At 43.9% G+C, this 18,389-nt stretch overlaps 2 protein-coding genes across 11 annotated transcripts in view; both read left to right on the top strand.

The window, feature by feature from the left end:
- The window catches only part of LOC127033608 (zinc finger protein 420-like), a 512,279-nt gene extending 497,506 nt beyond the window's left edge, over positions 1 to 14,773 (top strand). For all 3 annotated transcript variants that reach the window (XR_007769138.1, XR_007769137.1, XR_007769139.1), the window contains one exon: positions 13,690 to 14,773. The gene's annotated coding sequence lies outside the window, so the exon portion shown is untranslated. The remainder of the gene's footprint in view (positions 1 to 13,689) is intronic.
- The window catches only part of LOC127033611 (zinc finger protein 420-like), a 496,719-nt gene that overhangs the window by 10,540 nt on the left and 467,790 nt on the right, over positions 1 to 18,389 (top strand). For 2 of the 8 annotated variants that reach the window (XR_007769140.1, XM_050921574.1), the window contains exons 4-5: positions 9,092 to 9,205; positions 9,567 to 10,845. The exons of 3 other annotated variants lie outside the window; for them this stretch is intronic. Coding sequence is in view for 4 of the 5 variants with exons in the window: in XM_050921574.1 (XP_050777531.1) it covers positions 9,092 to 9,205; positions 9,567 to 10,845 (1,393 nt within the window). In the remaining variant the exon portion in view is untranslated. Of the gene's footprint in view, positions 1 to 9,091; positions 9,206 to 9,566; positions 14,774 to 18,389 lie in introns of those variants that run through there. 3 more of the 8 variants (XM_050921578.1, XM_050921573.1, XM_050921576.1) reach the window with 3 other exon arrangements.

The raw sequence follows: 18,389 nt of genomic DNA, 5'->3' as shown, positions 1-18,389 counted from the left end.
AGGCCTCATAGTTTTTTGCAATGTAGTAGGCGTGTTTGGGAAATGACACCTCTGGTTTCCACTTTTGGGTTCTGAAGCGCCGACGGGCATGATCTGGGGTTATCCCCATCCTGTATCTGGCCTTGGTTAGAAAAAGTTTATAGTCATTCATTTGGTGCTTAGGCATTTCAGCTGCCACCTCTGCTAAAGGTCCACTGAGCTGTGACCTCAATTCTACCATGTACTGGTCTTCGGGAATCTTGTACCCAAGACAAGCTCTTTCAAAATTTTCCAAGAAGGCCTCGGTGTCATCACCTGCCTTGTAGGTGGGAAATTTCCTGTGCTGTGGAGCAATAATGGGCGCCGGGTTGTTAGGGTTGGCTGGCACAGGCAGCCCAGCTTTTGCCAACTCCAGTTCATGTTTTCTCTGTTTTTCCTTCTCTTCATTCTCTTTTTGTTGTTTTTCCATTTCTTTTTGGTGCTTTTCCATTTCTCGGCGGTGGGCCAACTCTTCTTCTGCTTGTTTCCTTCGGTAGGCCACCTCTTCTTCTTCTAGTTTTCTTTTGTGTGCTGCCTCCTTGGCTGCCTCCTTGGCTGCCTGTTCTCTTTGGTAGGCTGCCTGTTCTCTTTGGTAGGCTGCCTCTTTGATCTGTTCTTCTCTTTCTTTCATCTCCATCTCTTTTTGTTTTATTTCCAGTTGTCGCCTGTGTTCAGCTTCTTTGATTTGTTCTTCGGCGTCAATTTTTGCCTTAGAAGTCATGGTTCCTGTTTTCTTGTGTTGGGGTGCCCTCCGGTGTTTATCTTCTGAACTGCAGGTTCTCTGTTGCCTCCTGAAGTCTGCCTAGCAACAGTGCCTTTAGCTAATTTTCCTTTTCTCTCTCTAGCTAATGTTCAATGAAGGGAAACCAGAAAAACCACTTTATTTGCATGCATATAAGTGCTGGTACTTGCCTCCTAATGGGAGGGCTATTGCATGACAAAAGACCCTCAACAGCCTCTTAATGGCTTCTCGCTTAACATGCAAGCCACAAACTGCGAGAGAGAGCAGAAAAAAAAATTCTCTCTGGTTCCCTTTTAAAACCAACTGCTTCTCTCTGCTAAAAAGCCCTTAGCAGAGAAAAGAAAAATATAATATTCCTACTGGCTTCTGGATTCTAGTCCCACCAGCTGCACACCATGTAAATAACCTTAGTCCCAGATTTGGACCTTAGCGTCCAAAATATGGGGGTTAGCATGAAAACCTCCAAGCTTAGTTACCAGCTTGGACCTGGTACCTGCTGCCACCACCCAAAAAATTAGAGTGTTTTGGGGCACTCTGGTCCCTCTGAAAAACCTTCCCTGGGGACCCCAAGACCCAAATCCCTTGAGTCTCACAACAAAGGGAAATAATCCTTTTTCCCTTCCCCCCTCCAGGTGCTCCTGGAGAGATACACAGACACAAGTTCTGTGAATCCAAACAGAGTGAATCTCCCTCTCTGTTCCCAATCCTGGAAACAAAAAGTACTTTCCTATTCCCCCAGAGGGAATGCAAAGTCAGGCTAGCAATCCAACACACAAATCTCCCCTTGATTTCTTCCTCCCACCAATTCCCTGGTGAGTACAGACTCAATTTCCCTGAAGTAAAGAAAAACTCCAACAGGTCTTAAAAGAAAGCTTTATATAAAAAGAAAGAAAAATAAGTACAAATGTTCTCTCTGTATTAAGATGATACAACACAGGGTCAATTGCTTAAAAGAATATTGAATAAACAGCCTTATTCCAAAAGAATACAAATCAAAGCACTCCAGCACTTATATTCATGCAAATACCAAAGAAAAGAAACCATATAACTTACTATCTGATCTCTTTGTCCTTACACTTGGAAACAGAAGACTAGAAAAAAGAAACTACTTCTCCAAAGCTCAGAGAAAGCAGGCAGCCAGAAAACAAAGACCTTAGACACTCAAATCCCTCCACCCAAAGTTGAAAAAATCCGGTTTCCTGATTGGTCCTCTGGTCAGGTGCTTCAGGTGAAAGAGACATTAACCCTTAGCTATCTGTTTATGACATGGTAGGAGAGAGATCACTGGATCATTGCCTGTTACGTTCACTCCCTCTGGGGCACCTGGCATTGGCCACTGTCGGTAGACAGGATACTGGACTAGATGGACCTTTGGTCTGATCTGGTACGGCCGTTCTTATGTTATGTATGTATGCTTGCATTTGGTGCAAGAAGCTCCTGGCCCTCAGAGACCGTGTGGAGGCATTGGACCTAGAGTGTTGGAACTGGAGGAGCTAAGGGAGGGAGCGAAGCATTTTTGGTGAGGCTTTCCGGGACACTATAAAATTGTCCCAACTCCGGTCAGACAGCCCCCCACACTGTTGAGGAGGATGAAAGGCCCAGGGAATGAGAGCAGTCAACAGGAGCAGAGGGAAAGCTTCTCATAGTTGGGACCCTCCTTCCAGATAGTGTTGGGGTAACCTCTTGCACTGAGTTTACCTCACCGGGGGAGGGAACTCCAGTCATTAAGAAAAGGCAGGTGTTAGTAATGGGAGATTTGATCATTCGAAACAAGGATATTTGGGTTTGTGATGATCGGGAGAACCGTATGGTGACTTGCCTTGAGAAATCCGCAACCTACACACCAGGCAGGCATCTAGATAGATTTATGTGTAGTGCTGGGGAGGAGCCAGTGCTCACTGTACATGTCGATACCAATGACATAGGGAAGGGTAGGTGAGACCACCTGAAGGCCAAATTTAATCTGCTAGGAAAGAGACTGAAATCCAGGACCTCTATGGTGGCATTCTCAGAAATGCTCCCAGTTCCACGTGCAGGGCCAGGTAGGCAGGCAGAACTTCAGAGTCTCAATGCGTGGATGAGATGATGGTGTAGAGAGATGGGGTTTCGACTTATTAGGAACTGGGGAAACTTTGGGGATGAGGGAGCCCATACAGGAAGCATGGGCTCTACCTAAACCAAAGTGGATCCAGACTGCTGGCACTTAACATTAAAAAGGTTGCAGAGCAGTTTTTAAACTAAAAGATGTGGGGGGAAGCCAATGGCTTCAGAGGAGCACGTGGATCAGACAGAGCCTTCTCTTAGAGGAGAGTGTAATGATAGAGATTTTTCTAGTTTTAGTCAGGAAGAGAAGCTGGAAGAGGATAAATTAGGGGCCAGATCAGACGAGAAGCATTCACACACAAAAGAATCTAACAGATCAGAAAAGGGCAGACAAATAAACAGTGACAAGTTTTTAAAGTGCTTGTACAGAAATGCTAGAAGTGTAAATAATAAGATGGGTGAATTAGAGTGCCTTGTGTTAAAGAAGGATATTGACATAATAGGCATCAGAGAAATCTGGTGGAGTGAGGACAATCAATGGGACACAATCATTCCACGGTACAAAATATATTGGAAGGACAGAGCAGGTCATACTCAGGTGGGGAGGGGGAGTGACACTGTATGCCAAAGAAAATATAGACTCAAATGAAGTAAAAATCTTAAATGAAACCACATGTTCCATGGAATCTCTATGGATAGTAATTTCATGCTCTAATAAGAATATAACAGTAGGGATCTATTATCGACCACCTGTCAAATACAGTGATAATGAGGGTGAAATTCAATGGGAGATTAGAGAGACTATCGAAATAAATAACTCCATAATAGTGGAGGATTTCAATTATCCTCATATTGACTGGTCCATGTCAGCTCAGGACAAAGTGCAGAGAGAAAATTTCTCGATACTTGAAATGACTGTTTCTTGGAGCAGCTGGTACAAGAACCCACAAGGGGAGAAGCAACTCTCCATTTAGTTCTGACTGGAGCGCAGGATCTTGTCCAAGAGGTAATTATAACACCGCTTGGAAATAGTGATCATAATATAACAAAATTTAACATTCCTGTGGTGGGAAGAACAGCTCAATACTGTGGCATTTAATTTCAGAAAGGAGAACTATGCAAAAATGAGGGGGTTCGTTAAACAGAAATTAAAAGGTACAGTGACTAGAGTGAAATCCCTGCAAGCTGCATGGATTCTTTTCAAAGACACAATATTAGAGTCCCAACTTAAATGTATACCCCAAATTAAAAAAGACAGCAAAAAAACTAAAAAGAGCCACTGTGGCTTGGCTTGACCATGTAAAAGAAGCAGTAAGAGATAAAAAGGCATCTTTTAAAAAGTGGAAGTCAAATCCTACCGAGGTGTATATAGAAGGGAGCATAAGTGCTGCCAAATTAAGTGTCAAAATGTAATAAGAAGAGCCAAAAAGGAGTTTGAGGAACAGCTAGCCAAGAACTCAGAAAGTAATAACAAAATGTTTAAGTACATCAAAAGCAGGAAGCTTGCTAAACAACCAGTGGGGTCCCTGGACGATTGAGATACAAAAGGAGCCCTTAAAGACGATAAAGTCATTGCGGAGAAACTAAATGCATTCTTTGCTTCAGTCTTCATGGCTGAGGATGTTAAGGAGATTCCCAAACCTTTTGTGGGTGACATATCTGAGGAATTACCACAGATTGAAGTGTCACTAGAGGTAGTTTTGGAACTAATTGAAGAACTTAACTGTAACAAGTCACCGGAAGCAGTTGGTATTTACCCAAGAGTTCTGAAGGAACTCAAATGTGAAATTGGGGAACTATTAGCTATGGTTTGTAACCTCTTCTTTAAATCAGCTTCTGTACCCAAAGACTGGAAGATTGCTAATGTAACACCAATATTTCAAAAAGGCGCTAGAGGCGATCCTGCCAATTACAGAGCGGTAAGTCTAACGTCTGTGCCAGGCAAATTAGTTGAAACAATAGTGAAGAATAAAATTGTCAGGCATGTAGAAGAACAAAAACTGTTGGGCAAAAGTCAACATGGTTTCTGTAAAGGAAAATCATGTCTTACTAGTCTATTAGAGCTCTTTGAAGGTGTCAACAAACGTGGACAAGGGGGATCCAGTGGACATAGTGTGCTTAGATTTCCGGAAAGCCTTTAGCAAGGTCTCTAACCAAAGGCTCTTAGATAAATTAAGTTATCATGGGATAAGAGGGAAGATCTTTTCATGAATTGAGAACTAGTTAAAAGACAGGGAACAAAGGGTAGGAATAAATGGTAAATTTTCAGAATGAAGAGGAGTAACTAGTGGTGTTCCCCAAGGCTCAATCCTAGGACCAATCCTATTCAACTTATTCATAAATGATCTGGAGAAAGGGGTAAACAGTGAGGTGGCAAAGTTTGTAGATGATACTAAACTGCTCAAGATAGTTAAGACCAAAGCAGACTGTGAAGAACTTCAAAAAGATCTCACAAAACTAAGTGATTGGGCAACAAAGTGGCAAATGAAATTTAATGTGGATAAATGTAAAGTAATGCACATTGGAGAAAATAACCCCAAGTATATATACAATATGATGGGGGCTAATTTACCTACAACTAATCAGGAAAAATCTTTTAGTCATTGTGGATAGTTCTCTGAAGACATCCAGCAGTGTGCAGCGGAAGTCAAAAAAAGCAAACAGGATATTAAGAATTATTTTAAAAGGGATATTCTCTGTATTATTGTCTATCTTATTGCCCTTATATAAATCAGTGGAAATAACTAATTTAGACCCCATCATTTTATATGTATATTTGGGATTGTTTTCCAATGGGCTGCACTATGTGCTACCCTGACATCTAGTACTGCCGAGATCCTGCATTCAGTAATATCTCTGCCTTTTCTGTTCCCTTTCTCCACTGAGCCCCACGCTTATGTTTCCAGCTTCCCTGGGACTCTCTCTCTTTGTCTCTGGACCTGTCTGTCAGCAAGAAGCAGAGCCAGGGAGACTTGCCCTCTGTCTGGAGACTTCGATTTCTGGGACGTGGATTTACTTTCTCTATGTTTTAGGAGACTTTGAAATTAAGTGTCTGTGACATTAAGCACAGTACAATCTGGAGTGTTGAACAGCTGTGTCCCCTCAGTTCCCCGGGCTGGGGTGCCTTTTACACTGCTCTACTGTGAGAGCAGCCACTCCTGGGCAGCTAACACGCAGTCTCCAGCATGTAACTCGCTCCCAGCTACATAGTTTTGAGTGCTGATAGTCAGCAACTCCCAAATGACAGTACCCCACAGGAGAACCCCAGAAAATTGTCTGCTCCCAGACATCCCCCAGAAATGTGCATCTTGTCCTATCCAGCACACTACTGAACAATGGGAGCTCATGAAATCTGTTATTTCATCAATGGAAAATGACATGCAGCAGCCTGGTTATTCCAAATGGAGTTTCCAACACACTTTAATCCAACCACACTGGTTAGATAAAACAATAAACCAAGATTGTTAACTCCTGAAAAAAAAAATTCAGTGACTGCAAGTAATGAGGCATAAAAGTCAGACTTGTTTACAAAAGAAATGCAAGAGAAAACACAAACTAATGTTTAACTTAACAAGCTAAACTGGATTTAAAACAAATGTTTCTCTCACCATGTGCTGAGACAGGCTGGCTTTCCTTTCAGCCAGGACTCCCTCTAACCCGCCCCTGCTGCCCACATTCAGTTCTTCAGGAGTTGTCGTGAGCAGAGGGAAAGGGGAGAGAGTGTCTCATGCATTTTCCTCACTTCTTTTTATAATTCAGTCCTTTGTACTAGAAACAAATTCAGTTCTCAGCTGAGTCATGGTGACAGGCTGTTGTAGATATGAGCTTCAAGTTGTCCCTGTGATGGAATGTGAATGTCTTCTTCACACCTTCCCCCTCCTGGAGAATGGCTATTTGACCAGCTGTTTGCCTTGCTGTCTCTGAGGAATTTAGGTTTAGGGTTGCAACTTTTTCAGTAATATCATACTGTAAAATCTCTTCACTTTACATACAATGTTGCTACACATTTTAAGGAGGATATTCAGTAGATTGTCTTTTCAAATGTTACCTCACAAGCCATACAGTGATAAATGAAGGGGACGGGAGGGATCTCCCTTTTATAAACACTCAGCCAGCCAGATTGCTGTAAAATCCTTGTTGGTGTGACTTCTCTACTTGCTTTACCTGTAAAGGGTTAACAAGCCCACAGGTAAAAGAAAAGGAGTGGGCACCTGACCAAAAGAACCAATGAAAAGGCTAGAAGTTTTTTAAATGGGACAGTAACTTTCCCTTTTTCTGCTGTTCTCTGGAGAAGGCGACACAGAGTAGCAATGCTGTGTATGGCTTGGAGCAGGTTTGAAAATTCATCTTCCATACCTAGAAATGATTTGGACAGGGAATATTTAGACAGACACAATCAGGTTTATATTTTTGATTTTTGGCTTTTGGAACTCCTTTGTGCTATCCCAGATGCTTTTGTTTGCTTCTAAGCTTTAAGCTGAACCCCCAGGAAAGCTATTTTGGGTGCTTAAAAAATTGTTTCTTTTAAGATCTGGCCAAAGCCTAAGTTCCGTATGTATTGTTTTCCTTTTCAATTTTAATAAAATTTACCTCTTAAGAACAGGATTGGATTTTTGGTGTCCTAAGAGGTTTGTGCATGTTGTTTGATTAGCTGGTAGCCAGAGCTAATTTCCTTTTTCTTTCTCAGCTCTTTCCCGGAGGGGAGGTGAAAGGACCAGAGGGAAGAATTCTCAAGTGCTGCTTCCTGGGTCAAAGGGTTTGGGGTTTTTTTGCATTTGGGTAGTAGCAGCATTTACCAAGCCAAGGTCAGAGAAAAGTTGTAACTTTGGGGGTTTAATACAAGCCTAGAGTTGCACAAATTAATTTTTAGAATCCTGGTGGGCCTCCACTTTCTGCACTCGGAGTGACAGAGTGGAGATTCAGCCCTGACACATACTAGGAACAAAATTGATCCTAATTTTCTAGAAGAGTGAACATAGGGGCACAGACTTGTACAGTGTCTGTCTATGTGTTCCCAACATATCTGTCCCTCACTAGCAAGGTGTTTGGCATCTTCAAACACCTGGAGAACCGGTCCTGGGAATTCACTGGTTTATTAAGTGACGCTGTATGGAATTGAGAGACTCTTTATATTATTTTTATTTTATTATAAATACCAATATGATGAAATTGCAGTGAATCGTGCTAGATATGCCATGTAAGGTGTCAATGAAAATGTTATGATTTTCCTCGTTTGATAATCTTGTTTCTATCTTTGTATTGTGAATTGTAGATATGTAGGGTATATCTGTATTCCAGACTTGTGTAGTGTTTGAGTGACACCCTCAGACATACTGGCATCAGCACTGCCCAGCCTGTTCGATGGCCCATCCGGGGTCATCAGCTGTACCATGAGCCCATTGAAAGGATCAAGGGGATACACCTATTGAGTCAGCAAGACATGCAGGGGTATGCCTGTGTACTGAGACCTCCAAGGCTTTTCCATGCCATGTGCTGTGAAGCTTGTGTTTGGGACACAGGAAGTAGAAGCCACTTGGCAAAAAGAATATAAAGGGCAGCTGCATCATCTGCATTTTGTCTTCAATCCCTCTTCCTACCTCTGGAGCAACTTCTGTACAAACTGAACCCTGGAACAAAGGACTGAATGATGTGGATTTGTACCAGAGAGCCTTTCAAGCCAAAAACTCACCAATACTGCTAAGAACCATATATATAGATTTCTGAATGTATCTGACTGTTTTCCCATTTTAACAACTTCCTTTTTCTTTCCTTCTTCTATAATAAACCTTTAGTTTAGATGCTTTCTTGCTTATAAACCTTTAGTTTAGATGCTAAGGATTGGCTGGCATCATAGTATTCTGGGTAAGATCTGAACCTATACAGAGCTGGTAATGTTGCTGACTCTGGGGTCAGAAGAACACTTTGTTTATGTGAGTAGAGTTTTTAAATAACCTCTCACAGTGCCGGACCTAGGTGTTGATTGGGAGTTGGAGAACTGGAATGCAGTAAAGGGGGCCGTGTGATGTCTTTTTTCAGTTTCTCGATAACCAATGTAGGGGATCAGAAGCATAGTTGGTGACTGATCAATGAATGTAACTTCTGTGTTAACCCTCAGTTTTGGAAGCATCTGCTCTCCCTTTTTCAGCCTGCCCTGATCTTGGAATTTTCAGTGTGGACTGCCCCAGGCACACTGGGTCACACTAAGCACTGAAGCTAAATTAATAGTGTTTTTTATGACACAGTCATATGAAATCAACTGAACTCCTTTGTGTTCTTTCATCTGAGCAGGGTTTCCAGTTTCCAAACCTCACATAATCTCCCAGCTCGAACAAGGGGAAGAGCCATGGGTTCCAGACCTCCAGGGTTCAGAGGAAAGAGAGATCTTGAGCTTTTCCTGCACAGGTAAGGAAAGATTAAACCAACTCAGAATCTGTAAGTGCCTGAAGGAAACATCTGGGATGCCCTACAATGCCCTTGAAAGGCTTCTCAGTTCATTATTGTCCCTAGCAGGGGTCATATCCTCAGGGTAAATATAGCTCATGGCTTCCTGTAGACCCTAGCAGACACCAGGCAGTAGCTTCCTCCCTTCCCCCTGTGAATTTGGATGGGATGTGAAGGCTGAATTGATCCCCTCCTCTCTCCTGTTTAGGGGAAGAGTTAGGAGGAGTTCAGTTCTTGTTTTTATTTGACCTCTCTCAAGCACTTGTTTTGGTTTGGCCTTCCCCTCTCTATCTCTGTTTGAGGTTTCTGTCTCTTATCACAGCAGGTGATGCAATGGTATGTGAGAAAGAGGAGCAGAATTCTCACCAGGAAAATGTTGAGCAAGTGGCTAAACACAGAGAATTATTGCAAAGATCGAAAAGGCATGTGTCCAGGAGTCATGAGCAGAGAAAATCTCATGAGATTCAGCACAGACCAGAAAGAGAGCAAGGAAACCAGCCAGCGGAGAAAATGGGTAAATTTATTTCCTGTCGGGGAACTCAGAAGAGCGTCAAGGAAACCACAACACAACAGGAAATCCTCATGGGAAAGAGGGAAAATACATGCAGTGAGTGTGGAAAAACCTTAATTTCCAGCTTAGCCCTTTCTGTTCATCAGAGAATCCACACAGGGCAAAGGCCTTATGAATGTCATGAATGTGGGAAAAGCTTCACTCGCAGCACAGGCCTTTCTCAACATCAGAGAATCCACACAGGGGAGAGGCCCTATGAATGCTGTGAGTGTGGGAAAAGCTTTATTACCAACTCAGGCCTTTCTCAACATCAGAGAATCCACACAGGGGAGAGGCCCTGTGAATGTCATGAATGTGGGAAAAGCTTCACTCGCAGCACAGGCCTTTCTCAACATCAGAGAATCCACACAGGAGAGAGGCCCTATGAATGCTGTGAGTGTGGGAAGAGCTTTATTACCAGCTCAGCCCTTTCTCAACACGAGAGAATCCACACAGGGGAGAGGCCCTATGAATGTCATGAATGTGGGAAAAGCTTCACTCGCAGCTCAGACCTTTATAAACATCAGAGAATCCACACAGGGGAGAAGCCCTATGAATGCCGTGAGTGTGGGAAAGGCTTCACTCTCCGCTCAAGCCTTTCTAAACATCAGAGAATCCACACAGGGGAGAGGCCCTTTCATTGTGGTGAGTGTGGGAAAACATTCACTGACAGATCAGTCCTTTCGAAACATCGGAGAATCCACACAGGGGAGAGGCCCTATGAATGCTGTGAGTGTGGGAAAAGCTTTATTACCAGCTCAGAACTTCATAAACATCAGAGAATCCACACAGGGGAGAGGCCCTTTGAATGCTGTGAATGTGGGAAAACCTTCACTGACAGATCAGTCCTTTCTAAACATAAGACAATTCACACAGGGGAGAGGTGCTATAAATGCAGTGAGTGTGGGAAAAGCTTCACTCAGAACTCTCACCTTAGTAGGCATCAGAGAATCCACACGCAGGAGAGGCCCTATGAATGTCGTGAGTGTGGGAAAAGCTTCTCTCGCAGCTGTCACCTTACTGGGCATCAGAGAATCCACACAGGAGAGAGGTGCTGTGTATGCAGTGAGTGTGGGAAAAGCTTCACTCACAGGTCTCAACTTACTAGGCATCAGAGACTCCACACAAGAGAGAGACCCTATGAATGCTGTGAGTGTGGGAAAAGCTTTATTACCCACTCAGGCCTTTCTCAACATCAGAAAATCCACACAGGGGAGAGGCCCTATGAATGCTGTGAGTGTGAGAAAAGCTTTATTACCAGCTCAGACCTTTCTAAACATCAGAGAATCCACACAGGGGAGAGGCCCTATAAATGCAGTGAATGTGGGAAAAGCTTCACTCTCAGCTCTCATCTTACTGGGCATCAGAGAATCCACACAGGGGAGAGGCCCTATGTATGCAGTGAGTGTGGGAAAACCTTCACTTACAGATCAGTCCTTTCTCAGCATCAGAGAATCCACACAGGGGAGAGGCCCTATGAATGCCATGAGTGTGGGAAAAGCTTCACTCGCAGCTCAGGCCTTTGTCACCATCAGAGAATCCACAGAGGGGAGAGGCCCTTTGAATGCAGTGAGTGTGGGAAAACCTTCATTCAGCGCCAGCAGCTTATTAGTCATCAGAGAATCCACACAAGTATGAGACCCAATGGAAGCAGTGAGTGTGGGAAAAGCTTGTCTTGCCACTGAGCCCATGTGAGCCATCAGAGAATCTGCAAGGAGGATCGACACCATAAAACCCTCTAGGGCTATCAATACTTTAATACTTTCCTGGTTCCCACATAGTAACTTTTAAAAACCGTTTGAAACACCGATATCCCTCAGCTTGTCCAGATGAGTGAGTCGCCCATTTTTGCAGTTTGACCTCTTTGAGGTGGACTCATTTGTCCTTTCTATCAACTCCATTCTCCCATGAGTAATTCGAGTGTGCCCTTCCTATCAGGAACCAGGAAGTGTCACATTTATACCATTCCTCCTATTGCAAAGTTCTTGTTAGAGTCACCAGTGATACAGATTGTATCATTGCCAATTGTTCTCATGTTGTGCTGAAGAGCAGTTATAATGGGAACTTTCATATTACATTTAAATGAAGAGGAGCAGGGCCAGGAAAAAAGTGTCATTTCAGCCTCTGTGATACTGGAAGGAGATGTAAAAAGCAACACAGAGTCCTGTGGCACCTTATAGACTAAAATATGTATTGGAGCATAAGCAATATACAAAAACCTGTAGAAGAACACTTCAATCTCCCTGGGCACACAATAGCAGACTTAAAAGGAGCCATCCTGCAGCAAAAATACTTTAGAGCCAGACTTCAAAGAGAAACTATTGAGCTTCAGTTCATTTGCAAATTTGACACCATCAGCTCAGGATTAAATGGACTGTGAATGGCTAGCCAACTACAAAAGTAGTTTCTCCGTTGGTGTTGATAGGGAAACCAACCCCCCTTAGTTTAACCCTTAGTTTAATAGCCTTGTTTATGTAAGTTTTACGAGCCCACATATAGAGGCCTTAGGCTTCTGCTGACTAATACTTGTAGTAGTTAAAGGTTTAATTGCTTTAAGGATAAGGAAACGGGGTATGCAGCACTAACAAAAGAGGACCTGGAAAAGAGACAACGGGTCTCCTAGAAATCTGTTCTGCTATAGATGAATATATTTGTTTTGGCTTGCATATGATGCAAGTAGGGGATCCCAAGGAGGGATCACCAGGTAATCAGCTCAATACTGCCCTATCATATAATACTCAATAATGACTTCTAATAGAATTCTCCTTTAGCTTGAGTAAGTTTTATAACAAAGGCTTTGTTGGCTTTATGCTAAGTTACCTTAATAACTTATCTGTCTGTATAAAGTTAAAAGCTTGCTTATCAGTATAAAATTAATACTTGTCTGTCAGTGCAAAAGCCATCTGGCCAGAACTGGGGAAACTGGACTCCAAAAGAGGATCCCAGGAAACCATGTGAAGCTTGCTCATAGTAACCGCAAATAGGGGTAACAGAACAGTCAGGGCCGCATGATGGCCAAAGAACATCAACAAGGAAATATAAAAGTCAGTTGCTTGCAAAATTGCAATATGTATGCCATATAAGGAAAATATTAATTGTGTTTTGCAGTGTAAGCTATATAATAATCCAAATAAGGTTGTATTAATGCATAAGCAAGATATGATAATTTGCAGTTTTAAGCTTTATAAGGTGCAGGGAAATTTGTAAGGGTAGAGCAGCTTGCCCCTTGCTAGGGGATATGCTAGCTCTCCTGGTATGCATACCTGTGTAACAATAAAGGAGCCTCAGGCTGTCTGATCAAATCATTGAGGTGGTGGTTTTTTCCCCGACGGTGTTCACACCTCAACTGCTACAAGAGGGCCCCATCCTCCCTGATTGAACTAACCTTGTTATCTCTAGCCTGATCCTTGCTTGCATATTTATACCTGCCTCTGGAAATTTCCACTACATGCATCTGACGAAGTGGAGATTCACCCATGAAAGCTTATGCGCCAATATGTCTGTTAGTCTACAAGGTGCCACAGGAGTCTTTGTCACGTTTTACAGATCCAGACTAACACAGCTACCCCTCTGATACTTGGAAGGAGATGGGGTGACTCAGAGATTCCCTCCTTGCCCATCATGGCAGAACTGTTACCTTTTGTCTAAGTCAGGCAGAGTTTATCACCATCACATTCTACCCCTCCACTTCTCAGTGTCATATGATGAAGTGTTCTCAGTTCTCTGTGCTTGGAGATGATGCTTTAACTTATTTAATCCTATAGCAGAGTTGCTATGACTGGAGATGAAAGTATCAAAGACTGAGAAGGGGAATTCAAATGGATCCTAAATGCAGTGTGATCATTTCAAGTTTAAATCCCAGGTTCCATCTATTGGTAAAGCCAGTTCTGGCAAGGTGGCTGCTTTTTCCCCCATTATGGGAATGCTAGGATACTAAACATATTGTAAATAACATAACTGATTGTTGAGACAGTTCTCAATGAAATATGTCTGAATGGATCAGAGAAGAATGTGATGAGAGAATCTCTTGTCCTGATTCTAAATAATTAGATGTAACCTGCTCTGGAATTTCAATTTACACTTTCATTGTCATGTATTCTATCTCTCTGTGATCTGGGTTTCTATCTTTCTTTATGGCTGTGTGGTCACACAATTAGATATTAGTTCAGCTCAGATTTATTGGAGAATTTCAGACAAATGACCATTTGCTAAAGTCATCATTTCTCACTTCAGCTTTGCTTTTTCCCCATCCTTCCATGATGATATGGAGAAAGTTCAAGTGCAGTTCTGTCAATAGGAGAGAACTCTCCAATTTACTGGCCATGCTAACGACGACACAGCAGTGATTTAAAAACTCCACTTGGAAATGGTGAACAATAGCAGACCCCCGACTAACTGAAGAAAGTGCATATGACCACAGTGTAGTTCAATTGTTTAGATCAATATTTTCTCAGATGGCTATGTTGGCAGGAGAAGCTCTCCTGCTGATGTAGCGCTATCTACACAGGGGATTAGAGATGTGTAACGATGTTGCTCAGCTGTGTTGATTTTTCACACCCCTGAGCAATAATTATACTGAGAAATGTCTTTAGTGTAGACCAGACAATTCTCCCTTGTGTTTTCTGCATTTGTATCACTTCTCCCCTACTTTCTACTACTTTGAAAGATTTAAAGTATGAAAAGAGAGGTATTTTTCCTCATGATGCTAACATTCCCACATAGGAGACCCCTTCCACCAACACGCATGGCAGAAGAACCAGAGGTATATGAACTCACAGAAATGTTGGGACAGAGCACAACTTGTGCCAAAGTTCAGTTGTTGGCAGTGGGCATTAAAAGAAAACTAACGTATGTGACCAGAATTTGTGATCTTTGAATATATTAGTGTTACTAGTGAAAATGAAATGATAGGTGATGTTATTGGTTAAAGAGTAAGAGACTAATTGTTTGATAATCTGAATTATTTTGGAAAACTGAAAGCTGTCTTGTTTTTTTTTTTAATTGTACAGGAAATGATGGGTAATCTTCAAAAGTTAATTTGATTTAATTTACCCCCTGTAGTGTACAGAGTTCTGGTAGAAAACCTCACTCCAACGGTTGGGGTGGGAGTATATATTTTATTTTTTTGTATTTCAAATAGAGCATATTTTGCTTAGCTTCAAAGTCAATTTCTATTAAAAGGAAAACTACTTGAGGAGACAAGTTGTATAGGTTTTTACCCACTTACACTGTAAGTGTCCCTGACTTACCCACTTCTCTAATTTGCAAAGGAAAGGCCTGACATCTGTCATAGGATATATCCAGCAGGTAGGAAAGCTGCAGTTGTCAACCATCAATATCAAGGAAAAGGCTTGATTAAGAAGCTTAGTTTACAATTAAATTAAAATGTTGATCTTATGCCACTGGCTTGCTCAGCCTGCTGCTGGTCTGGGGTTGTGTTCATCTAGGCTGGCAGTGGGCTGAGTGGGACCTGCGGCCAGGACCCCAGTTGAGAAGGGTCTGTCACCCAGGACCCCAGACTCAGCCCACTGCCGCTCAGGGGTTCCATCCGCTGGCTCCTGCCAGCCGGGATCCCGGCTGCCGGACCTGCTCAGGCCACTGCCGGTCTGGGGTCCCGGCCCTGCCCACATACTGTGGGTACCTACCTTCTCCCTGGTTCTCGCCCATTCTCTTCCTCTCTCTGCACCGAGCTGAGGGTGGGAGTGGACCGAGCACAGGGCTGAGGGTAAAGGGTCTGGCCAGGAGCTAGAATGAGGGAGGGGGCTCAGGGTTGGGGCAGGAGGTTTGGGTGTGGGAGCACTTACCTGGGGAACTCCCATTTGGCATGAGGGGTGCAGGTGGGATTGTGTGCGGAGGGTGCAGGAGCTCCCATTTGGTTCTCAGGGTGGGGGTGGAGATGTGCAGGGTGCATGGGATGTGGGGAGGCTGGGGATGTAGGGGGTGCAAGAGTCAGGGCTGGGGGCATGTGAGGGGGTGCAGGTGGCAGAGATGGGGGGCTGGGTATGTGTGGGGGTGACAGGGCAGGGGGCAGGGGTCATGGGGGGTGGAGGGGTGAAAGAGTCAACAGAGGTATGGGTGGTACAGGGCTCAGGGCAGGGGCCAGGGTGGAGTGGGGGGGTGCAAGGCTCCGGGCAGGGGCCTGGGGGTTGTGGGGGGGGCAGGACTCTGGGCAGAGGACTGGGTGACTGCCTCTCCCAGAACTCCCAGCCCCCCCTCTTCTTGTCCCGACTACCCCCTCCTGGGACCCCACTCCCTATCTAAGTCTCTCTGCTCCTTGTCCCCTGACTGCCCCCCTAGAACCTTACCCCCTACACATCCCCTGACTGCCCCAACCCTTATCCACACCCCCGCACCCAGACTGAAACTCCTGGACTCCCATGCCTCTCTAACCACTCCCTGCCCCCTAACAGGACCCCCAGAACTCTGGACTCATATACCCCCCCGCTCTCTGCCTGTCACAGCCACTCTCCACACCTCTACCTCCTGACAGCCCCCTCAGAACTCCCGACTCATCCAACCCCCCCATCTCCTTGTTCCCTGACCCCCCCAGAGACCCCTAACTGTGCCCCCAGGACCCTCCTTGCTCCCTGTTCCCTGACTGCCCTGTCTCCTATCCACCCTCCACCCCTTAACAGACCACGGGACTCCCACTGAGCCACATCCCCAAACAGGCCTTCTTTGCTGACTGTTCCCTCAGAGCTGCCTTTTTCCAATGCATCCAGTGGTTTATCAGCTTCATGGGAAACCCTTTCCCCCCAGTCATGCTCTCGTGGAGGTTGCTGGTTCTTAGGGGTCACTTTGCAGCAGGGCCAGATTTGATATGTGGAGCAGAGAGAGTGTGTGAGCCCTGGACTCAAGGTTAGCTAAAAACAAACAAACAAAAACGGCAAGGGAAAAACTGCTGGCTGGGAGCCAAATATGCAAGACAATGAGTTGGGATTCTTCTACGCTCAGATTTGTTATGTAACTGCCAGTCTCCCAAATGATGGTCTGTTCCTTCCCTCAAAATGCTGGCTAAGCCTCTCCTTTTGAATTTAAAACTCCATGGAAAAAAAAAATAACGAAGAAAGCATACAAGCTATGGATATAGTTGAGAAAGGGCTTGGAGTGATAAAAGGCCAAAGGAAGGAAAGCAGCAATGTTGCCTAACATGTAAAAGGGACCTTTTACATGTTAGGCAAATGTGATAACCACTACACTACAGAAACCAGCTGCTGTCAATTTTGGGGCCCTTTTCTAAGGCTTTCTCAATAGCTGCTACACCAGCTTATTTCCCTTTGAAGAACAGAGAAACCAAAGGGCATCAAGAACGTATGTTTTTTGGATGAGACAAGAAAAGGGAGTATCATTGTCCCCCTTGGGTAGCCCCTGTTCAATTCCAGGTCAGAAAACAAAACTCTTCTGCAAGAATTTCCAAAAAATATTGTGTTTCACTTTACTTCAGAAGTACAGTTGGGTGGCAATTAAATGATGACCCTAAAGTTTCTTAAAAGCAAAGAACGCTAAACAACAAAGTGGGGGAAATACGGATGTGTCTGAGAAAATGGCTTGGAATGAAGGAAGACAAAAATTGATCAGTCGAGATAACAGGCCCTGTTTCCCCCTGGTTTGGAACTTCTCTCACAACTACTGGAAGAGAAAAGCTAAGCAAATGGGGTTCTGTTGTTCCAAAGGAGATTGAAGTGAGGCTATTTTCTCCAGATGGACATGTCAGGACTGGGATTTGAAACCATGTCTCTATGCAGAGACTAGAACACCCAAAGGACTGGAAAAATGAGTCTTAAAACTAGCACTTTAGACCAGTCCACCATCCTCCTGCTACAAAGACTATGACTTATGAACCCTACTTTTTGTTAATAGTTGATGAACTCTTTAGGGAGGTTGAGATGGCACATCTCTTTCAACTCCTAGAGACCTTCTACAGCACAGCTGATTTTTAGACACACTCATCCGCACCTAAAGTTACACGTTTCCTGGAGCTCCATGAGTTCTGTGGTGTTGTAATCTCCCTGCTCGCGTTTTAAGTGAACAAAAGATGGGTGCTGGCATTCTGAGACAGTAATGGTGAACCTCAAAATCCTGCCCTGTGCGCCAGACAGTTAAGCAACCAGCACCCACAACCTCTACCATGATAGCATCCTGTCTGGGAACAAATCACTGCTCAATAGCTGGGGTGTGAAATCCTCATTTCTGTGTTGTTCTATCACTGTTGTACCCACTTTCCTATTGCTTGTCTGCATAATCTCTGGTTCTGTGACTGTTTCTGTCTGCTGTATAATTAAATTGTTGGGTGTAAATTAAGGTAAATTAAGGTGGTGGGGTATAATTGGTTAGAAAATCATGTTCCAATGTGTTAGGATTGGTTAGTTACATTTCAGTAAAATGCTTGGTTAAGGTATAACTAAGCAGAACTTGAGTTTTACTATATAGTCTGCAGTCAGTCAGGAAGTAAGGGGGGGAATGGGAATCGGGGTAGGGGAATTGGAATTATGTTTTGCTAAGGGGGGGCGAATAGGAATAGGAACAGTGAATGGGAACGTGGACACAGGCAAGCCTCTGTGGTGTCAGAGCTGGGAAGGGGGATCCTGAGGAAGG

The sequence above is a fragment of the Gopherus flavomarginatus genome, chromosome 13 (genome assembly GCF_025201925.1).
Source record: "Gopherus flavomarginatus isolate rGopFla2 chromosome 13, rGopFla2.mat.asm, whole genome shotgun sequence".
Lineage (NCBI taxonomy): Eukaryota > Metazoa > Chordata > Testudines > Testudinidae > Gopherus > Gopherus flavomarginatus.
The sequence above is the reverse complement of the archived record's forward strand: the minus strand, read 5'-3'. Positions and strand labels throughout refer to the sequence as shown.